General features: G+C 50.5%; 1 protein-coding gene across 1 annotated transcript in view; it reads left to right on the top strand.

Moving 5' to 3' along the window:
• The window catches only part of TSHZ1 (teashirt zinc finger homeobox 1), a 73,649-nt gene extending 67,867 nt beyond the window's left edge, over nucleotides 1-5,782 (top strand). The window contains exon 2 of the mRNA XM_030336062.1: nucleotides 1,226-5,782. Coding sequence (XP_030191922.1) covers nucleotides 1,226-4,407 — 3,182 coding nt within the window. The 3' untranslated portion in view covers nucleotides 4,408-5,782. The remainder of the gene's footprint in view (nucleotides 1-1,225) is intronic.
• The last annotated feature ends 14,596 nt before the right edge of the window (nucleotides 5,783-20,378 follow it).

Genomic DNA, 20,378 nt, shown 5'->3' with positions numbered 1-20,378 from the left:
AAAATGTCCCGCAGTAAAAAAAATCAGGTTTCATCTAATGATTTATGTGCCCTCCAACCTTCTCATTCACGTGACAGCTGTCCGCATCCCGTAGTTTCCTCTGGGAAATGACGTCATCAGCCCAAGGAGTCACTCTGTTGTAGCATTTCCACTGGCTTTGTTAACATGTAAAGAAAATGTGTTTATTGTGGTAAAAGGTTCGTAGCGTAAAAGTGAACGTTTTAATCCATTTTTGAGCGGACGCTTCAGTGGCACTAAGTGCATTCACACTTGTCAGGCAACCACATCCCCGCCATCCGTCTCCGGAACTTTCTGTCTTCCCAAAAGCCGAAACTCCGCTCCCCGCGAAACGCTAACTCCCCGGCCCCCCTCCCCCCTTGTGCCCCCGGAAACCACCTTCTACCGTCATGTCTCTGTGAATTTGACTACTTGTTATAGGTGCTTCATATCAGTGGAATCAGACAGTACGCGCCCTTTTGTGTCTGGCTGATCTCCCTTCACCATGACGTCCTCCAGGTTCGTCCGCGCGATGGCGGGTATCAGAATTTCCTTCCTCTTTAAGACCGCATAATATTCCAGTGTGCATATACACACATTGTGTTCCTCCATTCATCTGTCACCAGATATGTGGGTCGTCTCCGCCTTAGACTCCTGTAGGCGATGCTGCTTGGCACACTCTCTGGGGTCCCCCTGCGGGTGACGCCGGCTTTGTCCAGGCAGGGGGCTGGTGGCGCGACGTGTGGTTCTTTGTAGTGAGGCTGAGAGTATTTTCATCGCTTGCCGCGGAGGAGGCTTTTTATTTATGGAAACCATATGATCCTGTCTGTGGAATATGTTGCCCTCAAAGCCGACAGCCGGGTCCCACCGGGTGGGAAGGCGTAACAGACCCGCATATCACTTAGGAAAGCAAGAGCCTCTGGGAGGAGGGGGCCAGGCTCCCCTTGCGGCCCCCGCTGTGACGGCCAAACTGACGTCTCGAAGAAGGGGGCGGCTGCTGGCCCTTTAGTAGAGGCCCCTTCGGCGCAAATGTATTCACTCGGGAGGGGGGACGTCGTCCTGGGTGAAACCTGGGTTCCGCCGCGGAGCCGTAAGCGGCTGCTTCCGTAAAGCGTGGCCTGGGAGCTTGGCTGAGAAACTTCTCTTTAAAGACCATCTAACTGCTGGGGAGGCCGCGTCCTTGAAGATGACTGATTTCCCCTCACCGTGTTTCATTTTTCTCTCCTAGCTTATGTTCCCGAGGAAGAACTAAAGGCAGCAGAGATAGATGAAGAAGCCGTGGAGGAGGATGGGCTGTCCCTGGACGTCCAGGACGGCGAGTACGTGTGCAACGAGGAAGCGGAGATCAAAGAAGCCCAGAGCTACCAGAACTCCCCGGTCAGCACCGCGACGAATCAGGACGCGGGCTACGGGTCCCCTTTCAGTGAGAACAGCGACCAGCTGGTCCATTTCAAGAGCTCTTCCTCCAGAGAGGGCAAAGAGGATCCGCAGGGCCCGGACGGCGTCTCCTACCCCCAGGACAGCTTGGCACAGATCAAGGCTGTGTATGCCAACCTGTTCTCCGAGTCCTGCTGGTCCAGCCTCGCCTTGGACTTGAAGAAGTCCGGTTCGACCACCAGCAGCAACGATGTGGGCCCGAAGGAGAGCTCCACCCCCGCGCCCACGCCCCCCACCAGCACGGCGGGGCCCACGGGCACCACCGCGAGCACCCCCAGCTCGGGCTCGGGCTCGGGCTCGGGCACCGGAGGCAGCGGCGGCTCGGGCTACGACTGGCACCAGGCCGCGCTGGCCAAGACGCTGCAGCAGACGTCCTCCTACGGGCTGCTCCCCGAGCCCAGCCTCTTCAGCACCGTGCAGCTCTACAGGCAGAACAACAAGCTCTACGGGTCCGTGTTCACGGGCGCCAGCAAGTTCCGCTGCCGGGACTGCAGCGCCGCCTACGACACGCTGGTGGAGCTGACGGTGCACATGAACGAGACGGGGCACTACCGCGACGACAACCGGGACAAGGACTCCGAGAAGACCAAGCGGTGGTCCAAGCCCAGGAAGCGCTCGCTGATGGAGATGGAAGGCAAGGAGGACGCGCAGAAGGTGCTCAAGTGCATGTACTGCGGCCACTCCTTCGAGTCGCTGCAGGACCTGAGCGTCCACATGATCAAGACCAAGCATTACCAGAAAGTGCCTCTGAAGGAGCCAGTACCAGCCATCGCCAAACTGGTCCCTTCCACCAAGAAGCGCGCTCTGCAGGACCTGGCGTCGCCGTGCTCTCCCGAGCCGGCGGGGCTGGCCGCCGACGCGGCGCTGGGCGAGTCGGCCAAGGACCAGAAGGCCGCCAACCCCTACGTGACGCCCAACAACCGCTACGGCTACCAGAACGGCGCCAGCTACACCTGGCAGTTCGAGGCCCGCAAGGCGCAGATCCTCAAGTGCATGGAGTGCGGCAGCTCCCACGACACCCTGCAGCAGCTCACTGCCCACATGATGGTCACCGGCCACTTCCTCAAGGTGACCACCTCGGCCTCCAAGAAGGGGAAGCAGCTGGCGCTGGACCCCGTGGTGGAAGAGAAGATCCAGTCCATCCCTTTGCCGCCCACCACGCACACGCGGCTGCCCGCCTCCCACGTCAAGAAGCAGCCCGACTCTCCCGCGGCGTCCTCGCCCGCCGAGGAGAAGAAGGAGCCCGAGCGGGAGAAGGCGCCGGCGGCCGGCGAGGCGGAGAAGAAGGTCAAGGAGGAGAGCCAGGACGCGGCCGAGAAGTTCGAGCCCACCGCCCTGTATCGGTACCTGCGCGAGGAGGACCTGGACGACAGCCCCAAGGGCGGGGTGGACATCCTCAAGTCCCTGGAGAACACGGTGTCCACGGCCATCAGCAAAGCCCAGAACGGCGCACCCTCGTGGGGCGGCTACCCCAGCATCCACGCGGCCTACCAGCTGCCCGGCACCGTGAAGCCGCTGCCGGCCGTGCAGAGCGTGCAGATGCAGCCGTCCTACGCGGGGGGCGTGAAGTCGCTGTCGTCGGAGCACAGCGCGCTCCTGCACTCCCCGGGGAGCCTCACGCCCCCGCCGCACAAGAGCAACGTGTCGGCCATGGAGGAGCTGGTGGAGAAGGTCACCGGCAAGGTCAGCGTGAAGAAGGAGGAGAGGCCCGCCGACCGGGAGAAGGGCTCCCCGGCCAAGGCCGTGTCCCCCGTGGCCAAAGAGAACAAGGACTTCCCTCGAGCGGAGGAGAGCGGCGGCAAAGTCCAGCAGAAGAAGGGCCCCGAGGCGGAGGCGGGGAAGGCCAAAAAGGAGGGCGTGCTGGACGCGCACACCCCAAACGGCACCGAGCCGCTCAGGGCCAAAGTCACCAACGGCTGTAATAACCTGGGGATCATCACGGACCACTCGCCCGAGCCCTCCTTCATCAACCCGCTGAGCGCGCTGCAGTCCATCATGAACACGCACCTGGGCAAGGTGTCCAAGCCCGCGAGCCCCTCGCTGGACCCGCTGGCCATGCTGTACAAGATCAGCAACAGCATGCTGGACAAGCCGGTCTACCCCGCCACCCCCGCCAAGCAGGCCGACGCCATCGACCGCTACTACTACGAGAACAGCGACCAGCCCATCGACCTGACCAAGTCCAAGAGCAAGCCCCTGGTCTCCGGCGCGGCCGACTCCGTGGCGTCGCCTCTCCGGGAGAGCGCCCTCATGGACATCTCGGACATGGTGAAAAACCTCACGGGCCGGCTCACCCCCAAGTCCTCCACCCCCTCCACCGTGTCGGAGAAGTCGGACGCCGACGGCAGCAGCTTCGAGGAAGCGCTGGACGAGCTGTCGCCCGTGCACAAGAGGAAGGGGCGGCAGTCCAACTGGAACCCCCAGCACCTGCTCATCCTGCAGGCTCAGTTTGCCTCGAGCCTGCGGGAGACGCCGGAAGGGAAGTACATCATGGCGGACCTGGGCCCCCAGGAGCGGGTGCACATCTCCAAGTTCACCGGGCTGTCCATGACCACCATCAGCCACTGGCTGGCCAACGTGAAGTACCAGCTGAGGAGGACAGGGGGTACCAAGTTCCTGAAGAACCTGGACACAGGACATCCTGTTTTCTTTTGCAACGATTGTGCCTCTCAGTTCAGAACTGCTTCTACGTACATAAATCACCTAGAAACACACTTAGGCTTCAGCTTGAAGGATCTCTCCAAGCTGCCACTAAATCAGATTCAAGAACAGCAGAACGTTTCAAAAGTCCTGGCCAACAAGGCTTTGGGCCCGGTAGGGGCCGCCGAGGACGATCTGGGCTCCACATTCCAATGCAAGCTTTGCAACCGGACTTTTGCGAGCAAGCACGCAGTCAAACTGCACCTTAGTAAGACCCATGGCAAGTCCCCGGAGGACCACCTGATCTATGTGACAGAGTTGGAAAAACAGTAGCGTCCAGGTATGCAAGGGACGGAGGCACATTGCACTAAATGTCGTCTTTGTACTGCACTAGGCCCGGCTGAGCCTCCGAAATCAGCCTTCCCTTTGTTGCCGAGCCGGCTGTCTGGACCTTGGTTTTTCTTACACATATTTTGTAGTTATATTTATATGCTCTTTGTCCGATTGTGCATGTTATTTTTCTTTTTCCGTGAGTCAAAGTCTGACCTTTATTTTCAACATCTGTTCTTGATGTTAAGCTATCTTTTGTAGGAAATAGTGGGGCACACTACTCAGAGACATTTATTTAGCAGGCAAGAAAGACACAAATAACAATGACAAAAAGACATCCTAAAATTACGAAGTTGCCATGACAATAAAGGTCATAGAACCTAGTAGTGTCAAGTTTAACCCTTTGAGGACTGCAATTGCATTTCTGTGCCTTTCACTCAAAAAAAGAAAAAAAAAAAAAAGAAAAGAAAGAAAAAAAAAAGGAAAGAAAAAAAAGGCTTCAAGGCATTTCATTCAGATCAAAAGCTGTGTCAGACACAAAACTTATTTAATAATTAAAAAATGAGCTTTTATATGCAGAACTGGTTTGTGAAGGAAACATGCATGCAGCTGTTGGAAGATAGAAAGGTGTCTAGGACTCATGGGGTTAGGAAGCCACAGCTTTACACATTTAGAACAAAACAAACCAAACTACACACAAAAAAACCCACCGCCACCACCACCCCAAACATCCCGAGTTGCCACTCTGCCCAAACCCTCTGGATGCTGAAAAAAAAAAAAAAATGCCACTTTTGGCAAAAAAGTATGCAAGCTATTATTTAAAAAATGTGTAAAAATGCTATTTCTTTTTTCCTGTAAAATACTGCAGTTTATAGTTATTTACAAATGTAAGCTTTGGTATAAGCTGACCTTTCTATAGCGTGCTGCATTGGTAAATGAAAAAAAAAAATGGGGCAAACGGAGTCCTTTCCTTGTAAATTGCCAGCATCCGCTTAAAAACCCCTGTATGTTACATTATCGTACCATTTTAATCTATTCCACTTTCTTTGTACCTTCTGGCTGTATGCTTTCTCTTTTAACTTTTTATATTGTCATTTTATATTAAATTTCTGTGTATATAATGTAAAACCACGATTTTTGAATAAAATTTAGTTCCTGCAGCTTGATTTAAATAGAGGAATTTTACCGGCACCTGCATCTTTCCAGATGCATGTATATCAGACAAAAAATAAATAAATGAAAACAAAGCAAGCAGTGCACTATTAATTATACATTTTGATGTTCTATCATTAATATTGTACAGTCCATTTTGGTTCACACAATTAAATCCACTGTTTTCTCAAATGTAAAATAAAACCCACATGCAGTTCTTGATTTACATACATTGTCATGTCGTCATTATATTGCCTTTGAGATGTTATTTTAGCAACAAGAGGTATATAGCTTCTGCAGTCAACCAACAAAAATTCTATTCAGAGTCATCACTTCGTGATTTGTGTGGTGACACGCTTCATGCGGATGATAAGTGTTGCGCTGTTGTTTTTTTTTTTTTTAATGATAATTAAAATTTTTAACGCTACCGGGTGCCACGGGTTGCTGAGTTCAGCCACTGAGTGGTGACTGTTGTGTACATACGTGGACTGAGCTCCTTCATGCAGAGGATCCTCACGGACTATTGAAAAATGTTTACGGTTATCCTTAGTGTGAATCCAGGGACTTGGGGCCCGGGGTGGGTGGGGGCTGGTGGGGTGGGGGGTGGAAGGGCCGGTCTTGCTGTAGCAGCAACGACCCTGGGGGGCCTCGGAACTAGTTTCGTGTTGCTCCAAAGAGGAAAGCCTGGTTTCTGCACTTTTGGAAATGCAGTTTTTAGAAGCTGAGCTGCTCGGGGCTCCAGCGTTTGGGGCCGGTGTTGTTCTGCAGGTTCCCCCGGAGCACCGAGGGGCTCCACCCGGGGAGACCGCCAGGCCCACCCCCCAGCCGTCTCTCTGGGGCTCACTGCTTCCGCCTGCAGTGGGACGTCACAGGTCCAGGCCCCCAGCCTCTCTTCTCGCCGGAAGTACTCACGGACGTGAGCAGGGAGACGGCTTCTACTACCTTTTGCTTAACTTTTCATGAAAATTACGTCCCGAGAAAGGTTAGGAGGCCGGGCTCTGTTCAGAGGCAGCCGGAGGGGAGGGCGGGGTTTCCGCTGAGAGGAGGCGGGGCCGGTCAGGGCGCCATGTTTGCGTGGTCTTGGTGCCAAGGCCCAGAGCACCGGGGAGGCTTGCTACATTTTTTTCTGCCTGTTTTCATTGGTGAGTAGCTCTGTCTTTTAGGAGCTGCAGCCATTTAGACACTTCAGTTCACTTACTGGGTGATTATGTACTTTGGGCTCAAGGGGTGACCGAGAAGAATAACAATGAGGCCTATGGCAGGAGGTGGCGTCTTCGCATAAAAATCCTTTGAAGGTCCTATGTGTTTGACCACAGGCCCACAAATTCGTGATTCTGCGAATTCACCCTGTAGTGGGAGTCCGAGCGGGTGCAGGGGTGTGAAGGGGGGGGGGGGGGTCAGAGGCCCAGGTGGGGTCTGCTGGGTTTGGTCCCCAACGGCAGCCGCTAAGACATTTGGAGGCTATTTGCACTTGAATCCTGACCACTGGGGCTTGGGCACAGAACTCGGGCTTTCCTTTCTTCATGTTTTCCTTTTTCTAATTCGTGGTCATGTCGCTATCTTGTCGTCCACCCTGGTTGTCACAGACCAGTGGATGGAATGCTAGGTTCTCTTGTCACCACTGCTAGTGATGAAGATGGCCATCCTGGTTCCATTTAGGGAGCACTTCCTGGTGCCAGGGGCCATTGTGAGTGCTTCGCACGAGTTACCTCATTCACGCCTCACACCTGTATCTGGGGTCCCGTACCTTCCACCCTCGCTGGCAAAGGAAGAGCTCAGCTCGGCACTGAGACTTGCCCAAGGCCGCCTGGCTTGCGATCCACAGAACTTGGGCTCGTAACCAGAGAGGCTTTGCCTGGGGCTCAGCTCTCCAGCACCCCCTTTGATCTGCCCCCGGTGTGATCGCCCCAGGTCCCCAGGTGGGGGTGTGGCAGAGAAGGGCTGGGCATCTCCTCTGGGATGGGGACTAGAGTAGGGCTGAGTGATGGGGTAGCCCTGACGGACAGGGATGGGCGTAGCCACCCTGAGCAAACGGGCATTCTTCAGATCCCCTCCAGCTGCAGCCCACCTCAGATCACTTGGATCTGGGAAGGAAGTTGAAAGAATGTCTGTTACGAGTTTGTAGCAACTTCAGTTGAAAACATGTCTCCATAGTAACACAGAAACTCGATTTGTATCAATACCGATAGATTGAATGATCCCGGGAAGAAATTGGCTACCTCTGATTTGAGGGTTTCCTCAAATTTCCGCTTCCTTCATCTGTATTTGAATACGCATGCCCACCTCTGCTCCATCACCCATGTCCCCGGGACGGATCCCACGCGTGGCATTGAGTGCTCTCTGCTTCCCCGTGGTCCTCTCTCAGCCCAGGGACTAGGCCTGCATCTTCTGTAGTAGGAGGCAAGTGGGCCTGAGTGACCCGAGAGAGCTGGCCACCCGCCCGGCCCCCTGGCCCAAGGCCGTGGGAGGCTGGGGAGAAGGAGAGTGGCCCGGCCGTCCTGCGTTTCAGTCCGGTCAGGCTAATGTCGTCTACATGCAAACGTAGCCCTACTTTGCATTCCTATTTGCAGCTTGAACCTTGGGTTGAAGAACTCATCAGATATTTGTTCCTGTAAGTGTGGGACTGTTAAAAGTTGGAGATACTCCTCAGAATGTGGTTTGGGTGAGGCTGTTCCTTGATCTTTCACAAATACTTAAAGAGATATAAAACCTGTAAAATAATGGTCGACACTCGTTTGTGTACGAGAAACAAACCCTTAGGCGTCGTAGGCAAAAAGAGAAGCGATTAAAAACTTTGAGATTTCTGCCCCCGCACTCCTGTGTTTGGCGATCTTTGAAAAGCTGTTAATGGTCTACAGCATGCCTAAACTACTTGTGAATTTTCAGAAACCTGTGTGTACAAATAGGTTTCTGCTTCTTTCCAAGGCAAAGTTCTTTGTTATGCACTTTATTATTATTTCTCTGAAGGTGAAGGGACCATTGAAAGCCAACTATTGATTTGTAAACTTAAAAGGCGACAAAGAGTAAAATTTGGAGAGCATTTGTACTTTTTATGTAACTATATTCTTATAATAAAAAGTAATATATAATCATTGCAGAAAACTTGGAACACAAAAAAATAAATAAAAATTTACTATCATTTTCATCTAAAGAGGAATCACTGTTGGTATTTTAGAGCTCAATCTTTTTTCTGCGCTTCTAGAACGTAGAGATTACGCTCAACATAGTCCTGTACTTTGGTGTCTTTACCTGACACGAGATTACGCGTATTTTCCCATTTGATGAAATACCAAAACTTTCTCATCTTCCTGAGATGGACTATATTTAATCAGGTCTCCGTCAGTTAGAATTTTAGAAAGGAACATTAGATTCCTTTCAAGTTTTCACTATTAGAAATGAGCACAAAGAACATTCTACTCCATATTTCTGATTATCCCTTTAGAACCAGTACCTAGAACTGAGATTTCTGCACCACGGTATGGCTTGGTACATATGCTCAAATTGTCCACCAGAAGAAACTTTATACCAGCTTACACTCCCATTGCCATGGCAATGACCATTTTTCCACGTGGACATTTTCTTTGTGAACACAAGGATTTTTTTTAAAAAAATTTTTGGCTATTTGCTCTAATTGGCCAATGGAATCTTGATGTTTTCATTTATAATGCTTTTTTGAAAAATTTATTTAGATTTGAGAGAGAGAGAGAGAGAGAGGGAGAGACAGGCAGAGGTGGGGGGAGAGAGAGAATCCCAAGCAGGCTCTGTGCTGAAGCATGAAGCCCAACGTGGAGCCTGATGCGGGGCTCAATCCCATGAACTGGGAGATCATGGCCTGAGCCAAAGTCAAGAGTTGGTCACTTAACTGACTAAGCCACCCAGACGCCCCTCACATGAATTACGATTTCCTTTAACTGAGTGGCCAGTACCCATATTTTACAGATGACACATCATAGAGGAGAGAAAGGGGTTAGCTAAGGACCGCAGCTCCCCTCGGCTCAGCTAGAGCACCGTGGCTGTCTTCGGGGCCCGATCTCTGTTCAGGCCGTTATACTGTGGCCCCTTAAAGCACGCCCAGATCTCATTTACAGCCAGTAAATGATATATGTAAACTATCTTTAAATCACTCGACTTGTAAGTGGAAGAAAAGTCCCAAATTTGTGGTTGCTGTTGCTAATTTATAATTAGTATCATCGGGAAAACAAATGTCATCTCAAAATAAACAAGATCACCCCAGGAAGATGAGATTTGGTCACCTGGGGTGACTGCACACGGTGAAACACTCCGTTGGGAGTTAGAAGGTTGGGGAGGAGAACCCCTTCAAGAGCCCGCATCAGCGATCTGTCCCTCAGGTGAGTTTACTCCAGAGCTGAGAACCTAAGGCCTTTGACCCAGGGTTCAGATAAGAATGTGCAGAGGTCTAGAACAAGGCTGCATGGACTACACAGAAGGCACTTCACCTTGACACGGATTAAGCTCAGAAGGTTCTTCAGAGTCCATAGAACAATATGTGTTTTCGCCAACAGCTCTTTAGAAGCTGACCCATAACCGGTCATTATTTTTCTTAAATCATACGAAAATCGAGGTTTGTCTGACCTGTGTAAAGACGGTCTGACGATGTGTTGCAGGGTAGTTGGCTTCCACCAGTTGAACAGATAGAAGCAGTGGGCTCACACGTGCCATCACGTTTTGTCAAAACATCTGTGGGAGGGGGCCCATTTTCTTCTACTGAGAGATACCTGACATACAGCACTGTATCCGTTTCAGGTGCATACATAACGATTCAGTATATGTCTATACCGCTGACTGATCACCACAGTCAAGTGTTGTCCACCTCCATCACCGTAGATTCTTCTTTCTCGCGATGAAAACTTCTAAGTTTATTGCCTTACGCAACTCTCGTCTATGCGATGCAGTGGTATCACCTACAGTCACCATGCTGTACGTTACGGCCCCGGGACTTAGTTATGTTATAACTGCAAGCTTCTACCTTTTGAGCCCGTCACCCATTTTTCCCCCCACCCCCACCCCCGTCTTTGGCAACCGCCTCTCCGTTCTGAGTTTCGGTTGGTTCGTTGGCCGGGTTTTCAGACTCCACACGGAAGTGAGATCATATGGTGTTTTTCTTTCTCTGTGTGTCTTACTTCACTTGATCATATTTAAACATAAATGGAAGAAGTAGTTTTGGGGTTGGAGAGAATGCATGGCTTAAAAATGCATTTAAAAAGGAGGTCTTCAAGACTTTGAGCTTTCTACACAAACCTGAAACCGTAGGGAAGTTTTTCTCTGAAAGCTTGTTTGACCAAGAAGAACACCAGGGAAAAGGATTGAGGACAGTTACGTTGGAATCAGCAGTTTCTAAAATATGTAAATAATAAGAAAAATCCCATTCTGCATAACTGGATCCGTTAACCAAATTCTTCCAGTCAACCAGTATTCAACTGGATTTGCTGGGAGCTGCTACAAAGCACTCAATCAGTCCCAAGATTAAAACATTTTCCTCCTTGCAGTAAATTTTTATGCATTTATGCATGTTTTCAGAGTATTTTTTGCTCTTTTATCCAACTGACTGAAACTAAGAATTTCCTTTTCTCTTTGCCGAATAACAAAATATGTGGGTGTATGATAAGTGCTATGTAATAATAAAACTTAGGGTGGAATTTTTGAATTCTTTATGACTTGTGTACTTTAAAATTATATGTTGAATCATATTTCCAAGCCAAAGCTTTCTGATACATACCTCATGCCATTATGTCCTGTGAATATTGATAAAGATTGGCCATTGAGTCGTTAGATTTACCAGTTTCGACCTTTGTTTAAAGGCATGAAAACTATGGAAGGCAAATATTTAGTTATGTTCTGATTTGTAAACTCTAAGAGACAGTAGTGCTGGAAATACCTTCGTTTCACTGGTGATACACTTATTTATAAATTAGTAAAATCTGGTGCCCACTTCCAAAGCGATAGATTCTCCTTTTGGAGATTCCTCACTCGTTTAAAGTCACGAAATTCGCAAAGCATTAGCTCGGGTGTGCAAGTTCCAGGATGGTGACCCCAGGTACAGGGGTCTTAACGGGTGCTTAACGGAAGCCTGGGTTTTGGGTTGTTGGACGGCATGGTAAGTGGCCGCATCTCGATACTGAACTCTGCACAGATTGCGTGGGATGCCCGTCCTTCCATCAGTTCGTGGGAAACGATGCCATGAAAATCCGAAATCACTTGCAAGCAGAGATCTGACGGAAAGGACTTTGTTCCAACTTCAGATCACTGTGGAGGATGCTTTTTAAATGGGAGGACATTTAAAGCGCAGTCTTTCTCCTGGTGACTGTTTTGTTCGATACGATGCGAATATTCCTCCTTCAGTCCTGGCGAGGTAGTTGGAACTTCACGGTGACAATATGTAACGTCTTATTTGTTGTCATGGAAGCATCGCAGCATCACAAAATCCTTTCCACAAAACAATGAAAGCTGCAGAGAGGCACGCCAGGTCCTCATCTTCAGGAGAAAACAGCGGATTTCTGAAACAGGAGTCACCAAGTTTCTTTCCAGAGGACTTCTCACTTTTCTTAAAATTTCCTTTTCGATTCCGTTGGCACACCCACTTTTTTTTTTCTTTTCCGAGACGCTTAGATTTTTAAGTTCCTTGTTACTTGCTTCCAGAGGCTTACGTTTTCAAGGGTGGGATTCCGTATCAGGAGTACAAAGTCTGCTATTTCAGATACTGGTGTGAACGTCATCCATTTTGCTAACGGCCTCCGTGCTCGCAGACGAGTCTAACTGCATTGTTTTGACACGAAGGGATGGCGTCAACTTTCTTTCACTGGGGTCGGCAGCGCCCTTGCTCAGTGCACGTCTGGCAGGTAGCCCGCTGCAGTCATTTTCCCCACTGCCAGGCGTTACCATGCTACTTCTCAAGGGCAGATTTGGGCTTTCTTAAGCCTCAGCTCCTCAAAGACAAAATTAAGTGCCTTCCTGTACTGGTCACGTTTCACCTTACTCACCTTCCAAGTGTTTTCTCGAAAATCCCTACTTCCTAGAGTCTGTCAGGCCGAACACTCTCGCGTTGTAGGAAGACCGAGAGGAAGGGGCCCGTGGGAAAGCAGGTGTGTGCCCCGCAGGTAGGTGCCTGTGTGCAGGTGGCGTTTGTGTGGTGGCAAGACGCTGTCTTGTTATGGTCTCAGTAGGAGGAACAGGAGGAGGGCTGAGGCTCGGACAGAGGGCAGGCCCGGCAGAGGGAGGGGTGCCTGGAGATTGCGTTGCGTGTGACGACTGGACTCGTGTCTCCACTGTGATTCTTAAACGTGCTGGTCATTCTGTCACCGGTAGGAGGAGGGAATGAACAGATGGGTCCACCTGAAGGAGGGAGAGGCCCCGAGAGAGGCTGTAAAGTCAGCAGCGGGCCACCGGGCCATGCAGCCGCTGTCGACGTGCAACAAGTGTGGCCCACGGGTCACGGACGGACGTAGCGAGCGTCGCGCGTGAGGAGGGGAGGCAACTAAAATAAGTCTTCGGGAGCGAGAAAGGAGGAAGAATGGCGTTGGACGTTGAGTGGGCCATCCTGAACTGGTAGATGGAGAGAGCCTGTTACAACCATCAGAGATGGGTCATGGATCTCATCTGGAAAGAAAGAAATCGCCCAAAGAGAACTGGAGCGTGGCCTTTCTAGGGTTAAAGATCCTTAAGCTTTAGAGAGAATGTATAAAAGAAAATTTCTTTCTGAAATAATTTATGGAAATGCTGTGCTCCCTTTGAAGGCTCCATGTCACTGCGTGGCACTACGCAATGTTCTCTTTCTTCACCTGTCAGGCAAAGACCACCTCGAAGAGTCTCACCGCTGATTACTAGTTAATTGTCATTAATAAGTGACAACTGACATTATGGGGGCTTAATGCAGAGAGAACAGAAAAGAGCCACAGATATTCTAATGAGCTGACTCCTACGTGCCCTCTATTGTTGTCGAAAATGAGGAGCTGTCGTCATTGTTCGGGAGATGGGCTTCAATTGCTCTGGAAAATATTCTCTTTTAATTTCTTTATGCATAGATAATTCCTGGAACTCTGTATTTCTCTCTCCCCCACCCCCCTCACACACACACACACACACACACACACACACACACACACGCATGCATGCACACTCTCTCACTTTCTCCTACGAGCATGCCCCAAACTCCCAACTTACGAGGTACCATCACTTACTCCCAGGCAGGGAAGTGGTGCGCTCTAAAATGGCTTATTTTTATAGACCAGATAGAAAAGAAAGGCAGTTTAATGTCATAGTTTTAGTTGACTTGGATGGGGAAGAGGTGGAGAGGGCCGGAGCTGAGAGATGAAGGAAGGAGCCTGGGAGGGGTTGATGTCACAGGGAAAGGTCCTCCAGACACAGCGGACAGATGAAGGGATGGTCAAGAACATAGGAGCACAGGTAGATAGCCAGTCTACCTGAGAGAAACTTTATGCTTCCCAGCCCTTAGACCTTAAAAACAAAGTTAACAAACAAACAAAAATCCCCACAGAATCTTCCAGAAGAGAAGCCAAAGATGAGGGAAAATGATTCAGTAGGTATTGAATTGAGCTGTGTCAGTTGCCATTTGTTTTTGGCAAACTTTACCCAAGCAGAATTTGCTTGTAAAACTCCTTAATCATCAGGACACCTTGGCAGGGACTTGGGTTTCTCTCTTGCACGTGTGTGTGTGTGCATGCATGTGCACGCATCAATGCCGCCGTGTACTTTGAGGTTTAGAGTAAAAGACAAAGTACAAAACATACAGCGCAACAATTTCTGTGTTAACTCGAGCCACCTTGCCGTATTCTCTGTCCGGCTGTGGGCAGAGGGCGAGGCGTTAGAATTGCCTGTTGCATTCAGTCTCGGCTCTAATACTGAGGATTTCCAAACAGGGTGGTGTGGAATGTTCTAGGGGGAAACTCAGGCTGAAGCCAATGTTCAAACAAGATATGTTGTTTTTCAAGTGCCAACACCTCCCAACAACAATTTTGCGTGCTATCAGATCATTTCACACCATGCCGTGCCACCTTCTATCAAGTCTTATCGCACAAATGCAGTTTCAAGCTTGATATTTGATGGTGTGCTGGTAAAGGGAAACATCCCGTCTTGCTCCTTAAATGTTGCTGGGCCAGTGACCCCTTTATGCGATGGTAAAACCCTCTGCCTGTGTTTATTTCGGCTCCGCGATAGGTTTTGGAAAAGTGGCAGGGCTTCGAGTCGCAGTGGCCAGTGGGGTCTGGCTTTCTCCACGTCAGCGCCGACCTGGGGATCCACGTGATCCTAACAGGCCGGAAAGAGATGGCAAGAGATGACCACCCTTGCGCTCGAAAGAGCTCATCGGCAGTCACGTCGCGCTGTCGGCGCGTGTTGTGATCTCAATAAAAACATTTCATTCCTGTGCACGTGTGCTGCTGGGGGACCACATCCGGAGCATTCATGCTTGTGTCCTTGAGATTTCGGACCTAAGTCCTCAGCTTTGCGCTTAGATTTGGTTTGCTTTATTTGGAAATGCTGGAGATTGGTCCCAGCTTGGTATCATCCATCTGCAACTGTGATCTGCATGACGCCAATATCCTCACCTAAGTTTTGCACAAAAATGTGGAAACGGGCATAATGGGCTTGTTCCAGGCTCTGCACGGCTGGCCCTGCTGGACTCTGATGCATCTCTACTCAGGACTTTTTCTGGCATCGTGCTCTTGTGGAGCGAGCACAAGATTTAGAGCCTGAATATCAGACTACTTCACAAAACTCTGTTTCTTTATCATCAGAATTATAAGAACACACGGACTCTGCCCCATTCTGTGCCCGGCACACGGAAGGAGCCTCGTAACCTGTAGATATTATCACGATTGTCATTAGACCTGCTAGATTCATTACAGGGATACCTTGCAGCTCGTTGCTGTCTTGCCCACAAAAAAATCATGGAAGATACGGTGGCAGACAGGCGAGCGCACTGATAGGTTGGTGAGAGTAGTCACGTACTTGAGTGGGAGACGTACAATGTTAGCTGCCTCGTGGGGTCCAATGATGTGGGGTGTCACAGCCCCAAGGTGACCCTCCTCCATCACCACCAAACTTCAGCTCAGTATCTAAATGTAAACCTTGGTAAAATCCGAGCTGGGGAAAGAGGAAGGGGTCTGGGCAAGGAGATGAGTTGTAGAAGGCGTGGTTTTGTTGTTGAAGGTAGAACCGCATAGATGTGTGGTTGGAATCCAGCACCGCGTCTCCTTCCAAGGGGCAGGTGCACAGGGGTTACTGGGGCAGTGAACAGTGTTTCTCTCTATAGGGTTCTGACCAGGGACTTCACTGGGCTTACCAGGTGGACTAGGGTAGAATGTGTGGTCCAGGAGGAGATGTCTGTGACCATAAGAGTAGCAGGTGGAAACGCCCTACCTCTACAATGAGCCCCAGTGGGGTTCCTGCTTGGCTTCCTGGGGGCTGAAGCCCTTTAGAGAATAGCTATTCCACAGGAGACCAGGAGCCAAGGTCTCTTTGCTGTAATCCAGAGAAGTCACACTGAAACCCCATTGTTATATGGTGCCTTGGCCTAAATCCAAACTCCTCTTCTTCAGCTGGAGTAAGGGTGAGGGAGAGAAAGCCTATGGTTCCCCTTGAGTTAGAAGGCGGAGCCAGCAGGTGGCGGGGTGATCGCCATCAGGGAAGATTTACTGCTTCCTTCTGCTGAGTTGGATCAAAAGGACTTCAGTAGGCCCCGTGATCTGGATGACTGAGACAACATTTGGTCAAATTCTGGACCGTTCTGATGCTTTTACTTTTATTTGGCGATGCTCAGTTTATGTTCCAGAAACAGCCTTTAGTTATTCAGTTTTAATATCTTCTTTCAGACCCATTGCTGATTCCAATTCACCTTTATCACTTTGTCAGTTCTCTGCACTTAGGAATTTTCGGCTGCACTTACCTGGGCTTCTTACCTTTGGTCTTGATTTAATTCATCATTCTTTCTGTTAACTCCACTAGCTTCATCAACGGGGTCTGACGGGGTCCTCACAGCATCCCTGGGTGTCAGGTGAAGGACTAGGGCTCAGTATCACTTACAGCCTCTTCTCTGCCTTCACGTAGCTTCTAGCAGACTTATCTGTGTTCAATTCTGGTTTCCCAGAAGCACAGACATAGTTTCCTTCTAAAAAGTCTCACTCATTCATACCCTCATTCGTCAGACCGACATTTACTCCCAGGTGTGTGGTATTTTGGTAAACGCGCAATGAAAACATGAATACGGCTTTCACAGGTTAGATTATGCGTTAGAGTGGAGACAAACGGGCCGGTTAAAGAACAGAGCAACCACCCGAAGAGCTAGGAGAACATGTGTGAGTTTATGAGCATCGGGAGGTCTTCAAAGAGGCGGTTGTCACATATTTTGGTTATAATGTTTCCATTAAAATGAGTGTATAGTGAGTTCATTGCAAAATCAACTTTAACATCAACACTTTGTGACATGAAGTTCACGGTCCGGGTGGTAACCTACAATCACATCAGGTGATGGGTGCTGTGTGCGAGCTGGCTCCCACACAGGTGCCATTGTTTTATTTTTTTATGTTTATTTATTTATTGAGAGAGAGAAAGAGAGAGAGAGAGAGAGAGAGAGAGAGAGAGAGAGAGAGAAGACAAGCAGGGGAGGGGCACAGAGAAGAGAGACAGAATTCCAAGCAGGCTCCTCACCATGAGAGCAGAGCCCGATGCGGGGATGCGGGGCTCGAACTCACGAATGGTGAGATCGTGACCTCAGCCGAGGTCAAGAGTCAGAGGACTGGGGCGCCTGGGTGGATCAGTTGGTTAAACGTCTGCCTTCGTCTCAGGCCGTGATTTCATGGTTCGTGGGTCGGAGCCTGGCGTCAGGGTCTATGCTGACAGCTCAGAGCCTGGAGCCCTCTTCGGATGCTGCCTCTCTCTCTCTCTCTCTTTCTCTCTCTCAAAAATAAATAAACATTAAATAAAAAAGAGACGCTTAACTGACTGCACCACCCAGGTGCCCCATGGGCGCCATTATTTTCAATAGCACCCAAGTGAGTTTGAACTCTGCGTGACTCCTGCTCACAGAGGAGGGAAGAGCCCCTTCCTTCCCCCTGTTTCTTCATTTTTCTGTTGTGGAACGAGTCACTGCAAACTTAGTGGCTATAAACAACCCTACTTATGTATCTCAGCTTCTGTACATGGGACATCTGGATCCTCTGTTCATGGTCTCAATGGGCTGAAATCCGGGTGTTGGCTAGGGTCTCATCTGAAGATCGGGTTTCTCTTCTAAACTCTGAAGCCTGGCAAAACCTAGTCCCTTGCATTGTGAGACCGGTACCCTCAGCAACCAAAGACCACCCAGAGTCCCTGCCACATGGTCCCCTCCACAACATAGCAAATTGCTCCTTTAAGGTGAGTGGGGGAGTGTCTTTATTGCTTTGAGACTCTTTTTGGAGTTCATCCTGCTTAGATCAGGCCCACCATGGATCACTTTTGTTTAACTCAAAGTCATCTGAGTAGGAACCTTAATCACGTCTCAGATCCCTTCCCCTTGGCACATAAGGTAGCCTAATCACGACAGCGACAGCCCATCCCAGTCGCACGTGCTGCCCACACTCCAGGGGAAGGGATCACACGCGACGTGCACACGGGTTAAGAGGGGGGACGCTAGGGCCATCAGAGCATATTGCCTTCCTTGTCACTTGCGTGCCTGAGGTCACGTTCCTCGGTACAGAAGATCAAGTCACATGATGCCTGCTGACCGTCTGGCCTCCCGCCTTGCTGTGCTGACACCCCTCTGCGGTCCCTTCTCTGTGCTCCAGCCACGCGGCCCAATTTTGTTTTAAATATGTTCCGTTGTCTCCACTGCCTGTGGCTCCTTCCCCTCCCCTCTTCTGAGAACCCTCACGTCTCAGCTTCACGTGGCTTTCTCTGGAAAGCCTCCCGAAATTCTCTGCCCTGCCCATCAGCCGCTCTCTCTCTGGGCACCTGGGTGACTCCGTCCTCTGTCCCAGCATCGTCATTGCGTGTTCCTGTGTCACCGGCAACGATCTTTGCTGAAACCGCGAACTATGGGGACCCGGGTTACCACTCTGCAGGGGCTGGCGCGGGGCCAAGAAGTTAGGGGAGCAGTTCAGCGTTGGGTGTTTTATCCACGATGGCCTCGGGTGGGGGGACAGGGTCGCCGGTGCCCTCGGTGAACCTGTGCGCCGCTTTGCTCTGTCGGCCCATGTGGAGCTATTACCGATGCGCTGGCCCCCTGGCCGGGCTGGGCTCCTTCGCGGGCACCGTTCGTCGGCCCATCCTGTCTTTACATCTCGGTAACGGCCCTCGTGGTTGATCTGTTTCCCTCTTCCCCAGCACACTGAGCGTCCTGGAACTGGGGACACTGCCTCACATGCTCGTCTGTCCCTGGGGCCCCGTGCAGCGCTTGGCACAGCTCAGCACGTGCGTCAGGGGGCAGTCCCGCAGGGGGTTTGGGACGCCCAGAAGAAGAGTGTCAGCTCTGGGGTCAGACTAGCCCGTGTCGAATCCTGGTCATCCGAACGGTGGGCTGTGGGACTCAGTTTCTCCTCCTGGGATCCGAGGCAACCACAGCACCCCCTTCCTCAGGAACCCACGTGGGGATGAACAGAGAGAACGCGCCCCAAGCGCGCAGGGCAAGTGCTCATTGAACAGAAGCGATGACTATTGGCAACAAATAAAGCCTCGCGTCTCCGAGCCTGGGCGCTAAGCTGGCTGTCCGTGGCAACGTGGGAAGAGTGGAGTCCGCTCGTGCGAGGTGGGTCGGAGGTCAAGCCCGGGAGCTCGCGGAGCGTCCTGGCCATGGGGAAGGCCTGGGGATCAGAGTCGGGGGGCTGGGGGAGTCACTTCACGGCGCGGAGCCCCACGACGGCAGGGCTCCCCCGGGCGAGAAGGGATCCTGGTGGCCACGGCGACTTGGCAACAGGAGAGAGTAACGTTGTTAATATCAGCTTTAGAGAGATGGTGAATCCACCTGTATTTGGCCAGAAATACTATGGAATTCTTCCAGCACGCGGCTTGGACCTACCTGAAGTTTCCAGATGTGTCTTCTGTGCTGATACCGTGGGCCGGCAGAGCATTGATAATTACAGTAGAACTACATTTTAGCTACACAAAGGTGAGATTGTTGAATCGGGTGTCGGTTAATGACGAGCACATTTGGTGAACTGCAGATGCCTCGTGTCCCGACCCAGGGGCAGGTGCGCGCGGTGGGCCGGGTGGGCCGGCGGCTGCGTTCCTGCCCCGGACAGCCAGCCCCAAGCGGAAAGGAGGTGTTTGTTCAGTGTTATTGTTTCTGCCACGGGGAATTGGGAATATGCTTCCCTTTGTTTAAAGATGGATTTTTGTCAAGATATTTTATTTATTTTATTTTTTTAATGTTTATTTATTTTTTGGGGGGGGAGGGAAGGCAGAGAGAGAGGGGGACACAGAATCTGAAGCAGGCTCCAGGCTCTGAGCTGTCAGCACAGAGCCTGACGTGGGGCTCGAACTCACAGACCGTGCGTGAGATCATGACCTGAGCTGAAGTCGGACGCCCAATCGACTGAGCCACCCAGGCGCCCTTTGTCAAGATACTTTAAAAAGTGTTCATGTGGGTACAGATTGTGGTGGAAAAATACATGCTGGGCATAGCTGTTCTGTGTGGGGAGGGTGTGGATAGAATCTGAAAGCAGAAGCTTCTCTCAGTTTCTTTCCCTTCAGTGGCTGGTATCGTTTATTTTATATTTTATTTTATTTTATTTTATTTTATTTTATTTTATATTTTATTTTATATTTTATTTTATTTTATTTTATTTTATATTTTATTTTATATTTTATTTTAT

Source organism: Lynx canadensis, chromosome D3, assembly GCF_007474595.2.
Source record: "Lynx canadensis isolate LIC74 chromosome D3, mLynCan4.pri.v2, whole genome shotgun sequence".
Classification (NCBI taxonomy): Eukaryota; Metazoa; Chordata; class Mammalia; order Carnivora; family Felidae; genus Lynx; species Lynx canadensis.
Note: the sequence above shows the minus strand (reverse complement) of the source record. Positions and strands in the feature narration are given on the sequence as shown.